At 40.7% G+C, this 21,047-nt stretch overlaps 1 protein-coding gene across 4 annotated transcripts in view; it reads left to right on the top strand.

The window, feature by feature from the left end:
* SLC16A14 (solute carrier family 16 member 14) overlaps window positions 1-18,449 on the top strand; it is a 516,827-nt gene extending 498,378 nt beyond the window's left edge. For all 4 annotated transcript variants that reach the window (XM_069213437.1, XM_069213436.1, XM_069213439.1 and 1 more), the window contains one exon: window positions 5,837-18,449. In XM_069213437.1, the coding sequence (XP_069069538.1) occupies window positions 5,837-5,988 (152 nt within the window). In that variant the 3' untranslated portion in view covers window positions 5,989-18,449. The remainder of the gene's footprint in view (window positions 1-5,836) is intronic.
* The last annotated feature ends 2,598 nt before the right edge of the window (window positions 18,450-21,047 follow it).

Below are 21,047 nucleotides of genomic sequence, written 5' to 3'. Positions count from 1 at the left end.
GTATATATACATGTATACATATATTTATATACATGTATATGCGTGCATATACAGATATATATGTATAATGTGCTTTTTCTAGTAGTTAATTTAAAGAATTAAACAAAAAATTATTTAGCGTAATATATAAAAAAAATTATTACATTATATAGATGTGTGTATATATTTAAACACGCACACACATATATGAATGTGCATTTATATAGGTCCATATTTAGATATAGTATTCAAAATTAGTGAAATGTATTTAATTTACATTATGTTAATGGTAAATATTAAAATATTTAAAATTCACTACTTTATACTATATGTATATGTAGAAAGACTATTTTTGTATGTTTTAACAATATTAGTATAAAACAATTTTTTTATATAATTTTGATCTTACTGTTATAAGGACACAAAATCAATATTTTTGTAAAGAATATTTTTGATACTATATATTCTGTTACCCGATATTGCTGATTCAGATATAAAGCCAGTGATGAATTTTTCGTTCTCTGTTTTGCAAAATGGCAATAAATAAAAAAGAAGGGTGCCAAGATTTTTTTTTTTTTCTTTTTCATAAACAAAATCCCACGTTGGATATTTGCTTCTAAAAAACAAAAAACATATTAAACTCTCAAAAAGCTAAATAATATGAAGAAAATAGTGTACTACAGCTTGAAGAATCCCAAAGTCCTATTCTAATTAAACAAACTCTTGGATCAAAAAAAGCCAGCCTGTTATGTCTTAGCTATTGTTGTCCTATTTACTGTCCCACTGTCATCATTCTGTGATGCCCATGATGCCATTAGGAGTGTGTGTATGTTTCTGTGTGAGTGTGTGTGTGTGTGTGTGTGTGTACGCACAAGTGTGCATACATGTGTGTGTAACCTTTGAAGTATGTACTAATAGGATGGTTCACCAAATCTCAATTCAGAGTGGACTGCAAGCCCACCTACTTAATGAATATTAATGAAATTGGTAACATATTGCAACTCAATCCAACTGGTGGACATCACAGAGATATGGCCAGCAGACCACAAAGTTTGTGATTGCTTTTCAATAAAGTTAAGCAGGGCATTCTACCTTAAAGAAATGGTACTGCATTTAAAAATAAATGTTTTCTTTCTGTAATCTTTTGTTTGAGAGCTGGTAGTGGCCACCTGAATCACTGCATATTCCCAGTACTTTTTTTAACATTAACAAAGGAAAAGAAGTTTCAAAGGAACCTTCCCTTTTGCTGATTCATTACCACCCCAACTCAGGAGCCCTTAATTTTTCAGTGTTGTGCAAATGGATTTCCGTTGCTAACCATTGATTGATATATCTCATACTGAATCTCTATTTAGAATGGTTTCCTACAACGTGGCCCTTAAAAATAGTAGTTCAGTATGGTATTGGAAGGCCAGTTTAGGAGTCTGAAAACTTTTACCAACTCCTAAAAAGCTTTATAACAGAAAAATATGTTTTGCATTTGCAAACAATGATTCTTAATGTTTGCTACTGTTAAAAAGTTTAGTATATATGCCCCTGCATTTTAAACCCTTTAAAATGGAAATTCTTTAATTAATTGTCTGTAACAATCTAAAAGTGGTAGCAGAAATGCGTTTATGAAAACTTGAAGGTGAACCCCCAAAGGAAAAAGAGTGTGTGTTACATGTACTTAATAATTGTTTTTACGTAGTTGACTTGTCACCTCACAGCCGCTTAAGAGTGTTGTCTGTCTGACCGACAACTTTCAACCACTGTATGAACTTTATAAGTGTGGCCTCCACCCTGTGTACTTTTATTCCAAAGTCCCTTGAATGAGGTCAATCAAGGGGCATTTTTGCATTCCATTTAGAGTGGGTGGCTGAGCACTAGTCTATGAAAGTCTATGAAGCATGTTAAGGTCACTGAACCAGCCACTGACCTCTTATGCTGTATACATCTGATTAAAGGAGGAAGGCTCTGTGTGAGTGGAGTGTGTTATATTAGGAAACTCACAAAGCACTGGCAATTGCTCGGGGTAGCATCCCAACCCATTATTCATTAGCTCACTATGCCATCTGGGTTTGGGCCCAGCTGTATCCAAATCAGCCTTAACCCTGCTCCTCATGGGGAAACGTCCAGCCTAAACTGCCAGGCCAGGTCCTCATCAAATGGGAGCACAAGCAACCTAGGACCGGTTGTAACAAGGAGACTTCAAAATGACATTTGGCTCAGAGGAACACAAAATATGGACTGAACAGAAATTGTTCAAATGACTTCCCGCCCAGACAATCAAGACACACTGATCACGTCTGATATACAACACGTACCAAATCTGCCTTTCCTGCATCACCCCAGATTTTTCACCTTATTCTGGACCCTAATTTTGCTACACTTAAAACTCTGTGCAGTTTGCCCCAGCTAATCAAGAGTAAAGTACCCGTGCTCACCTTTGACAAATGGACTTATCCCTGATTGACATATTAAACTTGTCAATTATAAATCCCTAGTATATGGTCTACAAAATGCACCCAGGGCCTGAGAGTTAAGTGCCACCTGTGGATTGAGACTCCTTTTGTGCCATCCACAGGGTTGGCGTATAAAACATAGCATTAGGTCTTTCATGTGTAGCCTAGAATGACTTCAGTAGCCTAAAAAACTGCTATTAAAGCTGTCAAAATAATAGTTTTTGACAGATAGGAAAACCTGCTTTTAAATATTAATAATTACCTGTAAGAACACCTTGTTTCCCACAAGGTAGGGTGCCTGACATTTAAAAGTGGATCATGTGGCAAATTAAAGTTGCCATGTTCCTAAAGCTTGTCCCAGCATGTTCCTCCAGTGACTCCCCCCAAAAGCTATTTTCACTGGCAGGGCTGTAGCTGAATCCTAGAAAATCTAGAATTACAGATTATAAACTTTAATCTATAACGTGTGGTAGTAAATGGCTAAAATAGTCATTCAAAGACAATTTTGCAGTTAGATTCAGATTGATTTTTAATATCTAGGAAAAGTACCTTTTAGAAAGGTGCTTTTTCCCTGCCTGAAGCTCTCAGGGGCTAGTCCGCATTAGCCTGGCAACATCTGCCTGGGTAGTGCTTGAACTTAATGAGGTATAAAATCTTCCCCAGGGCAGAACCAAACCTTAGTCCAGGTGACAGAATTGGCTTGCGGTGGGACATGTGATCCATATCAGCTCAGGAAAGACAGTAGGGAAGTGTCATGGAACTTCATTAATTTGAAAGGGATAGATGTGAAGCCTGCCCACTCATAGTTTAGTATGAAGGGAGACCTGAAGAAGAGGACGCCTTTGTTTGCCAGGCCCAAACTAACCAGGATGGCTCCAAACCCAGTGGTAGGGAAGCTACCCCAGTTTGTAATGGAAACAAGGGAGGGGCTGCTCATTTCTTTTCCCATACCCCTAGGTGGACACAAGCACTCTGCACAAGGGAGGAAGGGATCACTCATTTTGAAATTTAAGAATAAGGTGCCTTATCAGATTGTTTATTATAGGCAAACAGGAACTGCTGAAAATGTAAGTATGGTTACCTATGAGAACTTTTACCTCATTGGTTAGGGATTGGCCAGGAGTCACCCCCGCCTCCACTAGTTAGTACAAACCATAAAATGGCATCCAAAGGAACCCTCCTCAGAACACTTTCTGGACCTGCTGAAGATCATAAGAGGAACCCTAAAAGCTGTAACCTGAGATTAGCTCTAACGAACTGTACCTGCTCCTTCTTGTATCCAGGATAAAGACCTGGAACTCAAGTTTCAGTTGGCTGACCACCTGTATGACTACTGGGTCACAACAAGATGATATAGGCCTTTTTCCTGAAGTTATCAGTTGACCAGTATCAACTGGACCTGGGCAGGACCCTGCGGGTAGCCTCTGCTGCAGTAAATCCTTGCCCCTAAGGGCTGACCCTTAGGTCTCTTAGGTGTGACCCTGAGGAGCTGCTTCAGTAACCTGTAAACTTGGGGCTAAGACAATATTTGGACTTCCTAGACCTCCAGAGTGTCAACGGGACCTCACAGCAAATGTGTCTGATTTCGATGCAACTTCTTTCCATGGAACTTGAGGCTTGACCCAAAGGAGGATTCCGAGCTCCATAAAAAAGACTAAGGGCCTGATTACGAGTTTGGCAGTTGGAAAATCTGATTGCCAGATCCGTGGTGGGGAGACTGCAGTAGAGCTGGCAGTCTCCCCACCTGCCCTATTAGGAGTTTTCCAATGTTTTCCAAACCAAGGTTTCCCCCAGTCAGTCCAGTAGAAAACATGCAGCTGCATTGGACTCAGCTCCTCATGGACCCAAGTCCAATGTTATCACACAGAGGGCTTCCCTACCACTCTCAGAATGCGCAGAGTCTGCTTAGAAGACAGTGTGCATTCCATTGGTACTGGGGAGGGGGGCCCTGCGCTGCCCATACAATGTTGTGGGCAGTGCAGGGGTCCCCTTGTGGCCCCCAGCACTTGTTCTCCACCAGCCTTTTCATGGCAGTTGAACCGGCATGAAAAGGCTGGCAGAGAACATGGTTGTAATCAGAATGGTGGTGCTGACTTCAGTGCTGCCTTGGCTCATCACAAACAAGACCACCATCAGCCTGTGGGGATCAGAGATCTTGGCGGAGACAGCAGTCGGCCTTATGGTGGTCCAACCACCAGACTTGTAAGTGGGGGTCAGAACGCCACAGCCATGATGGTCTGACTGCTCCTGTGTGTCTGAGGGTCTGGAGACCACCACACTCCTAATCTGGCCCAAAGGGCCTCATTTTGACTTTGGCAGTCTGGCCATTCTACCTCCAAAGTCGCAGGGCCCCGTTGTATTACAATGTTTCTACCGGGCTAACCGGCGGTCGTGGGTAGTACAGCAATCCCCCGTGGCCCGCAGCACTGGCTTTCCGCCAGCCTTTTCATGGCAGTGAAAGGTTGGAGGGCTCCTCCTGCAAACTAAATGGAGGGTGCCCTTTCTCCCAAGCCCACCACCTACCACCTTTGTTGAGTGGTTCCCCTGAAGCTGGGGAGCCCCCTGCACCGCTGCCGGGAGTTATATTACACCACTGGTGCTTTGAAAAGTCCTGGACAAGCCTGGTACCATATCACTTTGTTTTGACAGGACAGGGGGTGAAGGGGGGGGTAAATCCATCATGAGTCTATCCCAGTTCAATGAAATGATAGAAAAAGTAATGCAAAAAATAAGAGTGAATGAGGAACTTATATATGGGGCCTTCATAGTGTCTAATCAAAATGATTGAGACACAATCTTGGCTGTCATGGACAGTGACCATAAGTTAAACCTACGGTCCTTGGACTTTCTCATTCTGCAACCATGTTCAGCACTCACCAAATCCCAAATAGAAATATATTTATTGGGCAGCAAAATATCTCTTCCTGGCTGCTGCATTTTCACCTCCCACAGTGGCAACTACTGTAAAGTGGCAATAGCTGCAACATGATATTGCAGTATTGAATAAGGCTCAGACAAACCGATTTATCCACATAGCTACTCTAAATTTCTATTTTGAAAACTCAGCACATTCCAGCAGGATTTCCATTTGTATTACACCAATAGTGAAAAATAGATTAGTATTATATTATTTACAATTGACATGATCAAAATGGCAAACAAGAATGAGCTGCCACTCTCAACAAATAGTATTATACTTATGCTACTACTCTGCAAATGTCTTTATTCATAAATCACCAAATCTTTATATGAATAATTGTTTCTGTAAAATACTTCCTTAACTAATTCACATGTAAACTTACATTTATTTGGATAACATAATTGCATCATAATATTTGCCCTTCACCTGTGTTTTCATCATGACAAAATCTATTTAAATGATGAGTTTTTTTTTTTTCTTCTTGATTTTCCAGGTTGGATCTATGATGTCACACAAAAATATGATGTTTCCTTCTACATATGTGGATTCTTGTACATGATTGGAATCATGTTTCTAGTGCTTAAACCTTGTCTCAAACCCAAGAAGAATATTGGCAGAGAAACCTCAGAAATGGCACCAATGTGAAACAATGGATAACAGCATCAACAATGTGCTAACAATTTTTAATCTGGTTCTCAAAACCAAAGTTCACAAGCCTCCAAGCAGTGTCACAGTTGCAGCAGCAAATCGGAATTTGTTTTCTACATCTAAGGGACCTAGGGCAATGGAAAGGGATTCTCAAACTTTGAATGGTCAGAAATCCATATTCGCAAGGGCATTAACTTGGTTGCAAAGACTGTCATCCAAGCAACCAAGCATGAATCTGTTCAACGATTAGAAACTACTGTTTTTTGTGGTTTTAATAGAATATAATTTTCAAAGTGACTAGCATATAATAGTAATAATTTCTTCAATTTCGTCAATTGCATTAGATATAGCCCACTACTGGCTGGTGGGGCATTAATGACCTCATCTTTGCTGTGTTGACTGAACTTCCCTTACCAGTCTTTATTGGACTATACATACTAAAATGGGTTGAAACTGCTGGCTGATTAAGTAGTCACAGAATAATGGAAATGAATAGTCATAGCTATAAAACACATGTTGGTCTATGAAGCAATAAGGCCTCCACATCACACATTTTCATTACATGTCCCACATCCTTATTGTGCTTGGGTCACATACCGTCTGTCAGTGGCAGGCGACAGAAGATATTGTTTGCTAATATTGGAATGGAATGGGACTCCTGAGCTGTCACTGGTTGCATATTTTTAATAATGACTGGAATTACAACCAAAATGTTATAGTTGCATGGAGGAGAGTGCCATTAAATTTAACCACTATTGGGTTACATTAGACTACGAGTAGGGATCGCATATCATGAATATCTAAATGATACGCAATCAACTAATTGCTAAGTTACATATATCATAGCATGTTGCCAACTACGAAAAGGTCAATGTTGGCTAAGCAAGCAGGTTAGATTTCCTATTGCGAGCAAAGACCCTAAAGTTCTAAGTTGAAGAAGACACAAATCCGCAGTGTCCCTGAACTGCTCTCGCCCTTGGGATTGTCTTAAACACTGTGCAGCTTATCAGAATGAGTCAAAACACTAGCTCACATTACAAACATAAGCCCTTTTTCTAAAGTTTTGTGGACGTTTAAGTGAATCACAGTTTTGACAATGTCTTAGCCAATTTTTTGTCATCTGATGCTAACTGCAAGAGTCCAGGGGGTCTATTTACAAGGGAAATGGTGCAGGACAGCAAAACAAGTGACCTTGCTGCGCTGCCCTGCACCACATGGAAAGGACAGGAATGTGCCATGTCTATAAGAGACGGTGGATTCCTGTTCTCTCACCCTGCGCTGGAGGACAGTAGGCTGCCTATTGCCAACACAGGCACCCTTGCACCATGGTGGAGGATGTAATCAGCCAGGGTGGCACTGAAGTCAGCGCCACCCTCCTGATTACAACCTTGTTCTCTACCAGTCTTTTCATAGCGGTTCCACTGCCATGAAAAGGCTGGCAGAGAAAAAGTGCAGGGGCCACAAATGGGCCATTGCACTGCCTATAGAGTGGGCAGTGCAGAGGCCCCCATGCCCTGCACCCTCAAAATGAGCACTGTCTGCTGTGCAGCCATTGCGCATTTCGAGGGTGCTGTGCCCCCTGCGTGTGGCAGCATTGACACCAGATCTATTGTGAGCCAGCAGCAATACTGTTGCACCTTTCCTACTAGGCTGATGGGTGGGAACCTTGGTTCCAGCCTGTCAGCCCAGTGGGAAAGTTGTAATAGGGCCAGTTGGGAGAATGCCTCCTTGACGGTGGACTCCTCATCACGGGTGTGGCGGACTGCTTTGCAGACCACCGAACTTGTAATCAGGCCCCAAGTCTCCTGCGAGTCATCTTTGTACATATGCTGCCATCTTATCTTTTATATACACCTTTCAGGGCTAATCTGAAATATTTGCACGCCTGTTGTTAGCTTCAAAAGCATCACCTATTCAAGCAGGAAGTTATCTGTTGCTAGAGGTTACACCTAGAATATTTTATATTTTTCTTCACTTCTCTCTCGAAACCTGAGTTAAAGTAGGAATATTGTAACTCTGGCTAGACTTCAAGTCAGAAACACAATTTACAGGTTTCAACATTACTAAAGAGTTGATTTTGAATGCTAAACTGTATATGTATGTCCAAAAAGTATGTCGGGATATTTACAAGTGGAACTAGGTGAAGAAATTTGATTCTAAGAATATTTCGTTGTTAGCAGTAGCTAAGCAAATATTATTGGTAGGAGAGAATGGGTCTTCTCGTATATTTTAGATATTTTGGACTGTGAAACAGCAGGATAAACAATGTGATAGCACACTTGCATGTGTGTTGCAGGATAAATACACATGAAGTTTGTTTATTGTGTGTTTATACACAAAGAAAATACATTTGTGTGGGGTTGTTGCTAAAGGACAAAGGTCAATGCTTATCATTATTTCACACAACAGAACACAGCAAGACAGCTTGCTGCACGGCACTGTGTGAAAGGGAGAGGGCAGGAATAAACCATATCAATCAAAATTATGGGCATTCCTGTTCTCTACCTGTGATTCTGCACAACCTGCTGCCTAGCGATTTTTGGGGGGTTAAGGAAATAAATACATGCTGCGGGAATGAAATGCACTTTCTTGCACACATTTTTAATTATATCCAAGCATCCATCAGAAAATAAATTCTTCAGAGCAGGCTAATTTACTACAACTGCTTGACACTGCTTAAGGGTTACTTTTATCTCTATTCCTCGTATCCAGTGTCACATTACCTAACACACAAGGTACAGAGAAAGTCAGAGCCAAACATTTTGCCAGGCTGATTCATCAATATGAACTGGACAGACATCCGATAAGTCCTTCCAAAATTTACCATCATCGAAGCACAGGTGTTTCAGTAGAAGATCTCCATCACTTTTGAATCTCACAAGTATAGAAATCTCTCTTCCAGAATGTGCACTTTGAAGCTGACTTCTGGAAATCGTAAAAATGGTTGAAGATATGGACTTTGTGATAAGCATTCTTATTTTTCCCATTCACATCACATACTCTAAAGCTGGTACTAAGTAAGAAGTAGAAGGAAGCACAGAAGGACAGATAATAGAACTGCTGAACAAACAGGCAAGACGTAGGAGATGGTCTCAATCTCAAGGGCACATGGCTGAGCACAAAGTACAAAGAGACTTCGGGAAGGATCTCTAGCACTTGTATATCGTGAAGGCAATGCACTGTCTCACACCTTAACGTCATTGGCATAGCAATGCATAGCGGTGCCTGCTGCGCTCAACCAGGGTCATGCCACTTTTTTGGGGGAGTTTACCATAGCGCAAACTATACCCGAAGGTATTGGAATGCTTTACACGAGCACCAGTTACATTACACAAAGATACATTGTTTTTTTATTTTTTTAGGCTAGGGGAAATTACGTGATTTGCCTGGAATCCCCAGATGTTTAGCCGACGTGGAGGCTCAAACCCGGTTACCCAATTCCAAAGTCGGCAGCTCTGGCCGTTAAGAAACATCCACTTAAATCTAAAAGCCAAGAAATCTGGAAGGTTGCAGTACGTGGCCATAAGAATGATTGCCATCACTTTGATTATAGTTGGAGATGATTTAGTATTTTTGAAAAAGCAGCCAGCCAGTCTGAATTTCCATAGTTAGGTGGTGACTAAACTAGTTAGGGATTAACCACTGCCATGTGAATGTGTAGCTCACTAAAAGGCAGTTATTTTAAGAGATTGTAACTGCAATTCACATACACGGGTCACTTTTGTCATTTGGGCCTCCAGGGATTATTTACTGCAGATGAGATGCCCAGATTGCAATGTGATTTAGCCGGGGTTGGCCCATAAACAAAAGACTGGAAGTAAAATTGGAATCAAGTGACCTTAGAAGCACCTTGGTGGAATTAAGGATTTTGAAATTAATTGCTATCCACCAGTGGATTAAGGAGAGAAAAACGGTCAAGGAGAAAGATTTTTCAATTCCAAGCACTACCCTGATTTGCTATGAGACAAAGATCAGCTGAGTATCTTCATACATGTAAAAGCAGCCCCATAGAAAATGGAGTAATTTGTCCAGGAGTTACAATATATTAATTAATTAAATAAAAACAGACACAAGATAAAGTCTTTTGGAGCACCACAACTGACTTATTTGGATTCAGAGCAAAAACGCAGGAGGACAACAGTTTCTTTCCTCTTAAGTGTGACTGCAGCCATTTCTCAGAGTTATTGACACCGATGTCTTTGGGAGCGTTAAACTGCCAGAAAAAGCATGTAGACTGAACAGCGGAAACAATGTTTCCACAGGTTACTCCCAAAATCAGTAGGACAGGAACAGAAGACAGTGGGTCATGATTGGGACCTTTCAGAGTATTTTCGGTGTCTTGCTCTTGGTGGAACTTTATTTTATTTTACTCACAGTTTGGCAAACCTTCTCACTATCTTTTTGATTATAATATGTTTCCAAGCTTTAATATTCTGGCATTCTCGCATGGAAATACGTATTTTTTATGTTTTGACCTAGTGGAAGTCCCCTGACCAGTGTCGTCTAAATGGTTTTTGGGGACTTGGACAAGACACATTTTGAGGCTCGCTGTACGAAACAACTTTGAATTATATTAAACATTTTCTTCTAAATAAAGCCTGCACAATGCCAACAAGCTTTCAGAAAAGGGCTTCACAAAAGAAATACAGTTGACCCTTGTCTTTCCAGGGCTCAAAAATCATTACGATTCCAATGAGCAAAAAGAGACTTATTCAGGGATAAAGGTAGGTAGAATGGAAAGAGAGAGTGAGATATACAAATAGACAGAAGTGAGCCATATAGAGAGAATGTTTACTTTTTCTGGGTGCCCCTTTTGCCCCTGCCTTAAAATGTCTCTGTCCCTGATTAAAGATAGATTGCTCTATTGTTGCAACAAGAGCCCAAAGAAAGATACTGTAACTTAGAGGTGGAAGCCCCTGACAGCTGGTTGTTGAGGAGAGAAGATGACACCGGGGACAAGGACCACGGAAATGTTGGATAGAGAAGTCATAAGCTATGTAGCCTGGCAAGCATTCCTAGGGGAAAAACTGTTTTTTAAGACACATATATAATTTGTCCCCACAAACCCTCCTGGAGACAGTCTGACTCACCACACTCGGTACACTAGTGAGCTAGTATTCACAGATTTTCCAAGTTTGTTTTTATGTCCCAGTCCACCACGCAGGGATATTTTCACGTCATGCTTTAGTGAACATAATAATGACACAGATTTTGCCTTTGAAGGGAGTCACACTTGGTTAAGTAGATACTACATGAGGGTTTTCTTAGCAACTAAAAGCCCACTAATTTGTGAGTTCGTTTATGTGTGGTTGGTGGCAGCAGATATCAAAGAAAGCATTCGGATGCGGAGCATGGGGCCCAGAAGCTCTCTGGGCTTGATATTGGCTCATGGGATAAGAGCGTTGCATGATGGGGTGTACTTTTGATATCCAAGAGCTACCTGTTCTCTGTGTCTAACAGAAGCCTAAGAACATCTTTTTAATGCATAAATGATTAAGTAAATGGATTTGTGAGTGTTGTTTTTGGTTCTCTGTAAACGTACTGACCTTGTTGCCACAGCCTTTGAATGCTAAGGCAACAGAAATTGTTGCAGTAGTAGAAAATATCCAATTACACATTTACTAAACTTCACGCAAGGGAGGGCAGCAAGCAAAGTAGCTGCCCTGCTTTAGATGGAAAGGAGAGAGCAGAAATGCTTCTATATTTACAAAGCTATGATCATTTCTGCTCTCTCCTTGCGCTCGTGCACTCTGTGCAGCCTAGCATCAATGCAGGCCCCTTTGCACCACAGTGAATGACACCTTCCTGCACAAAAAACAATCTTTAGAGTCATTTTGCTTTGTGTGCTGCAGAATGCAGCACAAGCGGGAAGAGGAAATAATGAGGAAAAATAAGATATTTCTTATCCTTCCACCTCTCTAGGGCAGGCATATCATTTTAGCTCATTCCCAGGTTTACAAGTCTTTGTAAATCTGGGAATGCGCCAAAATCCATAGGTGGATGCATGGGAATGCCCATGCTCCACCCATGGAACATCTCCCAAGTTGAAATGTAGCATAATGCAGCGTAAGCAGCTGACTTGCTTTACATTTCTTTACAAAGCTTCGCAAGGCCATGCAAGCCAGGACTTACATGGCATTTTAAATCTTACTGAAGCCTTTGCGTTCTCCTTGCACTCCCTTGCGTAACGCAAAGATAATGGAAATGCTTCATAAATATAGGCCCAAGTGTTAAGATGTGGAAGTAGATACTCAGAAAACAATATTAAGACAGCAGTTGCATGTTAGACTATCATAATCACCCATGGAATTTGACATATATTTTGTATTCTAAATATTGCTTACTAAAAGATCATCATTTGTGATTTTCTATTAATAACTCCATATTGTTGATATATTTGTACCCAATATTTCTGTCAGAGGGTATTTTGTTAACAATATTCTAATGTATTTTAGTATCAATATTCTAATATCATACATAAGGCAGGATGATATTTTGTCACTCAGTATTGTGACATACATCTGTCTCTAGGTGCTCTAATGGCAACCTTTTCTGTAGGACCTGACAAAGGGGGCTGTCATTGGCACCCTTCTTCGATTAAATGTGTCAGTGTAGTCAGCGGTACCCCTCCTTGTTAGGGGTGTCAACACCTTCACCTATAAAGTTGCCCATAAATCCTGTCTTTAGGACACAGGGAAAGATATTCACTTGATCCACACTAAGACTTGCCAAATTATCCTAGGGCTGATAAACTGAAAGAGATGGGCTCATTCTATGAAGAAGGTTCAAAAGAGCAGAGCCCGTCTCAAAAAGAGACCACTCGTCAGTGCAGTAACAAATGTTACTTCTGCTGTCAGGGCCTTCGGAGACTCTGCCGGTTGAATTCTAAAGCTCTTTTAATTGTCTCAAAGAGACTTAACCTAGTCACTTTTCAGTCATTTGCCATATGACAGCAAGAGGCTGGTCAGTTGTTCGAGATCATAGTTAAATTATGCCATAAGTTGCAGGCACTCCTCTTCCATGGAGTTAGCCCCAGATCTTGTGAAAGCTGTGTTTGAAGTTGGAAGGAAGAAATTGTCCTCAATTGTCATTGTCATATACTTATGAATACACTCAGAATCCTGTTAGATTTCTTGAACAGATTTTATTTTTACAAACCATCAAATTTATCAGTAAACTTCAAAAGTCAACACATGTTTTGCTCCAGGGAGTGGCAGAACCATGTGCCAAGTAGGACTTTAAAAGCAAAACCCTCCACCTGATACCAGCCGATGCAGGGTAGATTGACTCCCTTCTGCACGTCATAAAAATAGTCACAACCATCTGACTATGGGCCCCCTGAAGTCTACAAGTGGCCTTAGCTGGTAACCCTGCATAAAATGCAATATTAGAACATTGCGTTGTGTCAATGCTTAATTTGTGCTTGTTGTTTGTGGTGCCGAGCACCAGCATTTATTTTTGAGGGCCGGCACTTATTTTTTTGCTCAAGCATTTACTGCGAGCAAAAAAGACACATGGAAAAGACAGAGGAAGAGAAAAACGTAAAAGCGTCACAATGGGAGAAAGCAGAAAGCTGCAAGAGTGAGCTGGAGGGGGAGTGGCTTTAAATGGATTGAAGAAGCAAATACTGCGCAAAACTAACTCCAAATTTATATTGTGACGTTAGACACATCTAACATCAAAATATTGGAGTTTGCACTATTTTTTAGATGCATGAACCTGCCTTGCATCAATGAGATGCAAGGTAGGCGTTCCCATCTAAAAAAATGGTGCTAACCCTATAGCCCCATATTTATCCCCGTGCTAAAAGGACGCACTGGTGGGAGGAGGGGCTAAACAATGGTGCAAAGCTTGCTTTGCACCATTTTTTTAACACCTGGGTCAGACCAGATGTTAGGGGACCTGTGGACCCATTTCCATGGTTAAACACCATGGAATGGGTACACAGGTGCCCTCTTCAAGTGCCAAGAACACCACCACCAGAGGGACACCGGAGGATGGGGACCCCCATCCCAGGTAAGTAGGGTAAGTATAGGTAAGTATTTGTTTTTTAAAAAAGTGCCATTGAGGGCCCAACTTGGGGCCCCCTGCATGACACAGGGTGCAATGGCCATGCCCAGGGGACACTGGATCCTGTGCTGGTCATTGGGGTGGTGGGCATGACTCCTGCCTTTTCTAAGACAGGAGTCATGTGGTATGGATGATTTTGCATCAGAAAATGACGCTAGGCTGGTTAGAGGCATTTTGTTTGCCTCTAACCAGCCTAACGTCATTTTTTTGTTCAAAACCCCCTTCCCCCATAACGCCACCCCCACCCGGGTTAAAATCATTTTTTATGCTAGCCCACCCTTTGCAACGGCTTGAACCATTCCATAAATATGGTGATATAATACCTTGATCACTGCAGAACAGTTCACCTTCAGAGATTGTATCATTATAATAAGAACTGATCACCTACAACCAGAAAGCCAGAGAAACAGATTGCACCATCTGAATAGGTCATAGTACGATGCATCAATTAATCTTCTGTGCAGATACTTTATCTTGGTTATAAGACTGAGTTTTCTGGCTGCAGTCCCTTTATTCAGAAATTATTTCATAGTCACAAGACAAACTGTTCATCAAGAGTATTGATACTAATTCTAATGTGGTTTTTACCACATGCCAACCTGCTAAAAGCTCAGATAGGTTGGGCCAGTCTTGATTCAGCCAAACATTATTTGTGCTTAGTTTGCAAAAGAATATGTTTTTGGGCCGGAAGTTTGGTTCAGAAGCTTATTGCTGGCATTATCATAAATTGGGGTGCCGAATACAAGCCTTGATTGCACCTGATGCCTCTTTAATACACTACCAGGCAGTCCCTGACTTTCTATTTCACTCTTCATGTTCTTATTTACCTGCTTCTTCCCTTTGCACTGTTTTTGTGTCTTTCTCGTCCACCTTTTGTGTTTTTCTCTATCTTGCTTTTGATCAAAGTCTGTGGAAGAAACAACACGCTGGTCCCCAAAAGTCAGAGGGCTCCACTTGCATCTACATGCTCAAGCTAAGACCTGAGGAACATATGACGCTCTGGTTACACCTGGGGACTCCATTGTTTGATCCATGTTGAATTTTCAGGATGGTCACATGAGATTCATTTGCATATAATTAATCTAGATGGGAACACTCTAGTCATTTGTTATCTGGTATGGTTCAGATCCCCGTTGGCTATCACTGGAAACCACTGACTTTCACAAAGAGACTACCAAATTGCATTGCACAGAGAGATCACTACACTGAGTCAACGTTCAACAACAGACAAGGAACAAACAACACTTATAGATTCCAAGTTGCTCATGATAGTGGGCTGTTAAGCTAAGAGGAGTGACTTAGGTTATATGAGAAACAAAACAAGCATGTCAAAGCTAATAAATGTAATTCTTGCACTCAAGCACAATCAAAAGCAATAAAATAATCCTGCTGCACCACAAAAATAAAAAGGAGTGCTTTGTGTGTACAATGAATGGATTAGATAAAAAACTTAAAATGTTCAAGGACAGTGTATTTTTTAGATGTATAATACTCCCTTGTGCTTGCAATAGAGATTGAAGGATGCATCCTGACTACCTATAGAAACATGGTGAGACTAAAATGTACCTGTGGGCTGATCCGGACATGAGTGACAACATATCAAACAAATAGCTGAAGGTTCTTGAGCCAAGAAGCTAATCTCTAGAATATTGCTTACATTTTAAAGTTAAATAATTAGTAAAACAAAAATTTGGAAATAAAGTTGTGAAACCAAATTTTCCAATTTAGATGCAGACTTTGGGCCTCATCATGAGGCTGACGGTCTTGAGACTGCCACCCTCGCGGTGGTGGTCTGGACCGCCACTGCTGTGGCGGTCCGACTGTCACATTACGACCCTGGCGGTCATACCACCAGGTACCACTGTCTCCCCCTGGATCTATGATCTCAACGGACTGACCATGGCAGAGGTCAGAATCAGCCACACTGCTGCTGCTCCACCAGCCTTTTCATGGTGGTATCACCACCTTGAAAAGGCTGGCAGAGAACAGCTGCAGGGGTGCCACTGCACTGCCCAAGCACTTGACATGGGCAGTGCAGGGGTCCCCCTGCCCAGTGCACTCGCAATGCTCACTGTCTGCGCATTACAAGGGTGCTGGTGCCCCCTGCGCTGGCCGCATTGCTGCTGGCTCAATTACGAGCCGGTGCCAATACTGCCGCCACTTTCCAGCTTGTCTGATGGACAGAAACCTTGATTTCCACCCATCAGCCCAGCGGGAAAGTCATAATGGGTCAGGCGGGGAGGTAGCCAGTATGGCAGCAACCTCCCCGTCAGAAGTTCGGCGGATGGGTCATCCCGCCCACTGAACTCATAATAAGGCCTTCTGTGTTTGGCAATTAGTTTGAAAGTCTCAAGTTTGAACTGTTGTAGCTTTTTCCCATATTTAGGGCAGATTTATAATTCTTTCACACAGCACAGCGCAGCATAGACAGCAACCCACAATGCTTTGCAGCACTGTGTAAAAGGGAAAAGGAAAACACGATACAGCACATCCCTATACTTCCTTGCACTAGTGTACACTGCGCTGCATTGTGCCTTCATTGCTGGCAGGATTGCTTCTGTGAATGAGGGGCACCTTTCTGCACAAAAACAATCCTCAAAGACATTTTCCACTTTCTAGGTACACTGCAGAATTCAGCACATTTACAAAGAGGAAACAATGAGTAGAAGTAAAGATCATTCTCATCATTGCACCTTCCCTGGGAAGAAGTAGTATTTTGATGCATTCCCAGGTTTACCAATGTTGGTAAATCTGGAAATGCACCAAAATCCATGGGTGGGGCGTGGAAAGCCTTCCTGGGGCAGAGTAACGCAAGGCAGTGATTTGCACTGCCTTGAGTTACTCCAAATGTATCAAGCAACTCAGGGCAAGGGAAGGTGGCCTTGCATGGCTTGATAAAGATGACTTTGCTCTTGTGTCCCCCTTGTGCCCCTTGCGTGGCACAAGGGTGATGCAACACTATGACAAATATGCCCCTAAATTTTGTTAATAAGGCTTAACACATGCTGTAAACGTCCTTATTCCTAAGTCGCACCTCTAACTGTAAGGCTATCCCCAGCATTCATCCTAACAGTTATCTACAGTAACATCAACTCACAACTATTTAATATAACAGTAACATCTTAATTTATCCATATCCAAAGTCCTAACCTTAACACTGCACCTAAACCCAGACAAATCCGTTACCCTGTCCCAATCTATGACTTTATCCATTTTCCTAAACCTGTTTCTTCCCTTTAAATACTCTCTAACCATAATCCAATCACTAACCATGTTCACAATCCACGCTGCCTTTCTGTTGCTATCCCTGATGGTATACATAGACTAAAACCCACCTCTATCACTTATCTTTACCCTTATTCTTACCCTACCTCACACCTACCCATACCATAATGCATACACTTACCCTTACTGCAAAGCTAACCATCTCCCATGGGTATTTTACTATGTATTAGCTCTTAAATTTAATTGTTTTATGCCCAGTTGTTTAACTTTTGGTTTTCTAACTTTTGTTTTTTCTACCTTTTATTTGTAATGTTTTGGCTTTCTCACTTTCTAGTGTAAAATTCATGCTTGTTACCAGTTTTATTCAGCAGAATTAGGGCCTCCTATATTAGAATACAATATGTTACCCATGACTGTCACAATCAATATTGCACGTCAATCCTAAAAGGATAATGTAAACCATTATTTATGTATTAGTGTTTCAGGCACATCATTCAGAGAAGTATTTGTTGGATTAGGTTGTGGACTATTGCAGATCCTCTAACTTTTCTTTAGTCTCCTGACTGCTTGATGAAGACACACTCCATTTGCCGTAGGAGCTCCAGGACTATAATAGTTTTTTTTCACTTTGAATACTGTACCATTACCTTTACTGTATGCTTATTTTTATACAACCCTTTTTAGCCTGATAATCACACTTCCTAATCTATTGAATATATTGCCCTTTTTCTACTTCTATCTCAAGTAGGAGTGAAGAACACCGCTTATCTTGCACAATGCTAACCCAATATGCTATGCAATACACAGTTACCAATAATAAAAGGTTTACAGTGAACTCCATCACTCTACAACTTTTAATTGCTTCAGTACTACTGGCATTAACATCTGTATTTTTGAGGTTATTAGAGATCAGAACAGATCAGATCTGTTTGTTGGCCTGAAAGCGTTTCGCCACATCTCACGAGTACAGTATAATTTTTAAAAAGAACGCATGAACTTATGTTCATCAGTGTGTTATAATGTTTAAGTCATTAACTGTTTGTCACTCTGCTACAAATGAAGAGAGCATGTTTCTAAATGTGTACCAGGAAAGCTGTCAATTTTTCCACTCCTACAAGTATTTTTGTACTCGCAACTCTTGAATAAAATGTTGTTCTCGTAAATAGTCTGCCCATTTTTTTTATTTATTGTATGAGTAAATACTGCAAGAAAAATATATTTAAATTAATCTACAAATCTTCAAAATATTTGTTTAAGCCAAGGATCGCAGATGATAACCAAGAAATTGTCAGTCAATTTCAATTTTCGTATTTGTCAGATTTCTATTCACCATATATTGTTTTCCTTCTTTTTTATGTTATTTGTTATTCATTTAAAGTGTTTTCCATAATCCCCACATGTTGCCTGCTGCTCGCTCAATAGTGCTTTGCCCTTCATCATCACTGCCTTTAAAATGCAGGGGCATTTTTGGCGGATAAACTGACTGCTATAGTAAAATTGCTTAAAGGTAATATAATTTGTAATCACTGATTTTCTGGATGAACCTATGCAAGAAAATTTCCAAATGGTAAATATTGTTCTGAGATTGAGATTGCTTCAGATTGATTGTGATAATTGTTATACTCTATCGCTGACACCCGTTTTGCAGCGAAGGAGCTTTTTCAAGGTTTGTAATAAAACAGGGTTTCAAAAATAAAATATCTAAATATTGGAATAATACAATATAACTACAGAGACTTGAAAAGGGATTTTGTTTAAAAACATAAACATATTTGGGCATATTGTTATCTTCTAAACTACATTCTTGTAATTCACTTGAAGAATGTTAAACTGTATTTACATAAAGTAACAATTTGCTAACATATGCATTTAAAGATTTGGACAAGCTGATCACATCCTACTTTCTCAGTGATCATTAGTAAAAATACATTGAGGACAATACAAAAGAAAAGCTATGAATCTCAAACTGAAAGTGACCTTGTTGGTAACCGTTGAATGCTGCGAACTTGTAGAGTCCTGAAAGAAGGCATGTTGGTATTTTTGCTCAATGGAAAGCTCTCCCAAAATTACTTTGGCAGAAGTAGCCAGTCAGTCATTCTAAAATACTTCATTTGACTCAAAAGAGCCATATAAGCCACAGTCAATTAGATATGCATTGATCAGCTAAAAATATAAATAACAGTATCAAAGTAAATCACATATTGCAAAAATGTATAATGTTTCCGGATTCGAATAGCACTGAGAATAAAATTTAACACAGCATATATCGTCCCTTCACTCCCAAATCGTGCAGGTATGAGTATGCTAAATGACTAGACCTGATATCTGAAGATAAGGGAGGGAAATTCCTCTATCAAATCACCCTCCTGGCTGAAACTGATCCTAGCAGAGGTGCAGGCCTGGAGTCTGCTGAGGAGAGAGATTACACCTTTATTTACCCCCATATCTGACATAACAGCCCACAATTTGGATCTGTCAACTGTATCAAAAGCACAGGACAGATCCATGAAGGCTAGATGGACTCAGCCTTTTTTGGCCTTGGTATATTTTTGTACTATCAGAGTCAGATTGAGAGTCTGTTCAATTGTACTGGGCCCCAGGCGAAACCCAAACTGTACTTTTGATAAACAATACGTCTCCATAGCCCAGGTCTCCAGTTTTGCTAGTACCACTCAGCCTAAAATCTTAACAGAGATGTCTAAGAGGGAGATTGGAGGGTAGCACTGTGGTTCAGCCCTATCCCCCTTCTTAAAAATACGCAGAATAATTGCCTCTCTCCAGGTGTCTATCAAGGGGCCTGTCACAACAGATCTCAATACATTGGTAATTAGTGCCCCCCAAAATTCTGGTAGGGTTTATATACGTCGGCAGGAATTCTGTCAGGTCCAGGGGCTTTGTCAGTGGGACAATCTTGAAAAACCTGTAAAATGTCGGATACTTCAATTGAATTACTAAAGGCTGTAGCTAAAGAGATATCTAGTCCATCAGTGGAGCTGTTCACTACTTCCCGAGGGATGTAGCCCTCAATTGTAACCCCTTTGCTGCAAGGCCTTTTCCTCCGAAAGGTGCCATTTTTTTGGCTATTTGGGGTTGTTCGCACTTAGGCCCTCATAACTTTTTGTCCATATAAGCTACCCACGCCAAATTTGTGTCCTTATTTTCCAACATCCTAGGGATTTTAGAGGTTCCCAGAGTTTATGGGTTCCCCTGGACGAGAGCAAGAAATGAGCCAAAATACAGCTAAAATGTAGTTTTTTTCAAGAAAAATTTGAAAAAAGTGGAAAGAAGAAAGAAAGCATGTGTTTTTCCCCGAAACATGCATCAAGAAGGGTTTGTGGTGTTAAAATCACCATCTTCCCAGCTTTCAGGAAGAGAAGTCCAAATTTTTCAACACAATTTTGGCAGTTTACTGGGACATACCCCATTTTTACTATTTTTTGCTTTCAGCCTTTCAGTTAGTGACAGAAATGGGTGTGAAACCAATGCTGCATCCCAGACAGCTAAACATTTCTGAAAAGTAGACAAAAGTCTGAATTCAGCCAGGGCTCATTTGTGTAGATCCTTCATGGTTTTCCTACAGAAAGTAATACCTAAAATAAAAAAATATTGAAATTGAGGTGAAAAAAGAGCCATTTGAGTCCACGTTTTCTTCTATAACTTCTTCAAGCTCTGGCAGATTTTTAAAGCAATATACCGTTACGTCTCACTCTTCTTGTTGCGGGGATATATAGGGCTTGTAGGTTCATCAAAAATCCTAGGTA

The sequence above is a fragment of the Pleurodeles waltl genome, chromosome 11, assembly GCF_031143425.1.
Source record: "Pleurodeles waltl isolate 20211129_DDA chromosome 11, aPleWal1.hap1.20221129, whole genome shotgun sequence".
NCBI lineage: Eukaryota > Metazoa > Chordata > Amphibia > Caudata > Salamandridae > Pleurodeles > Pleurodeles waltl.
This window is presented reverse-complemented; position numbering and strand designations above follow the sequence as displayed.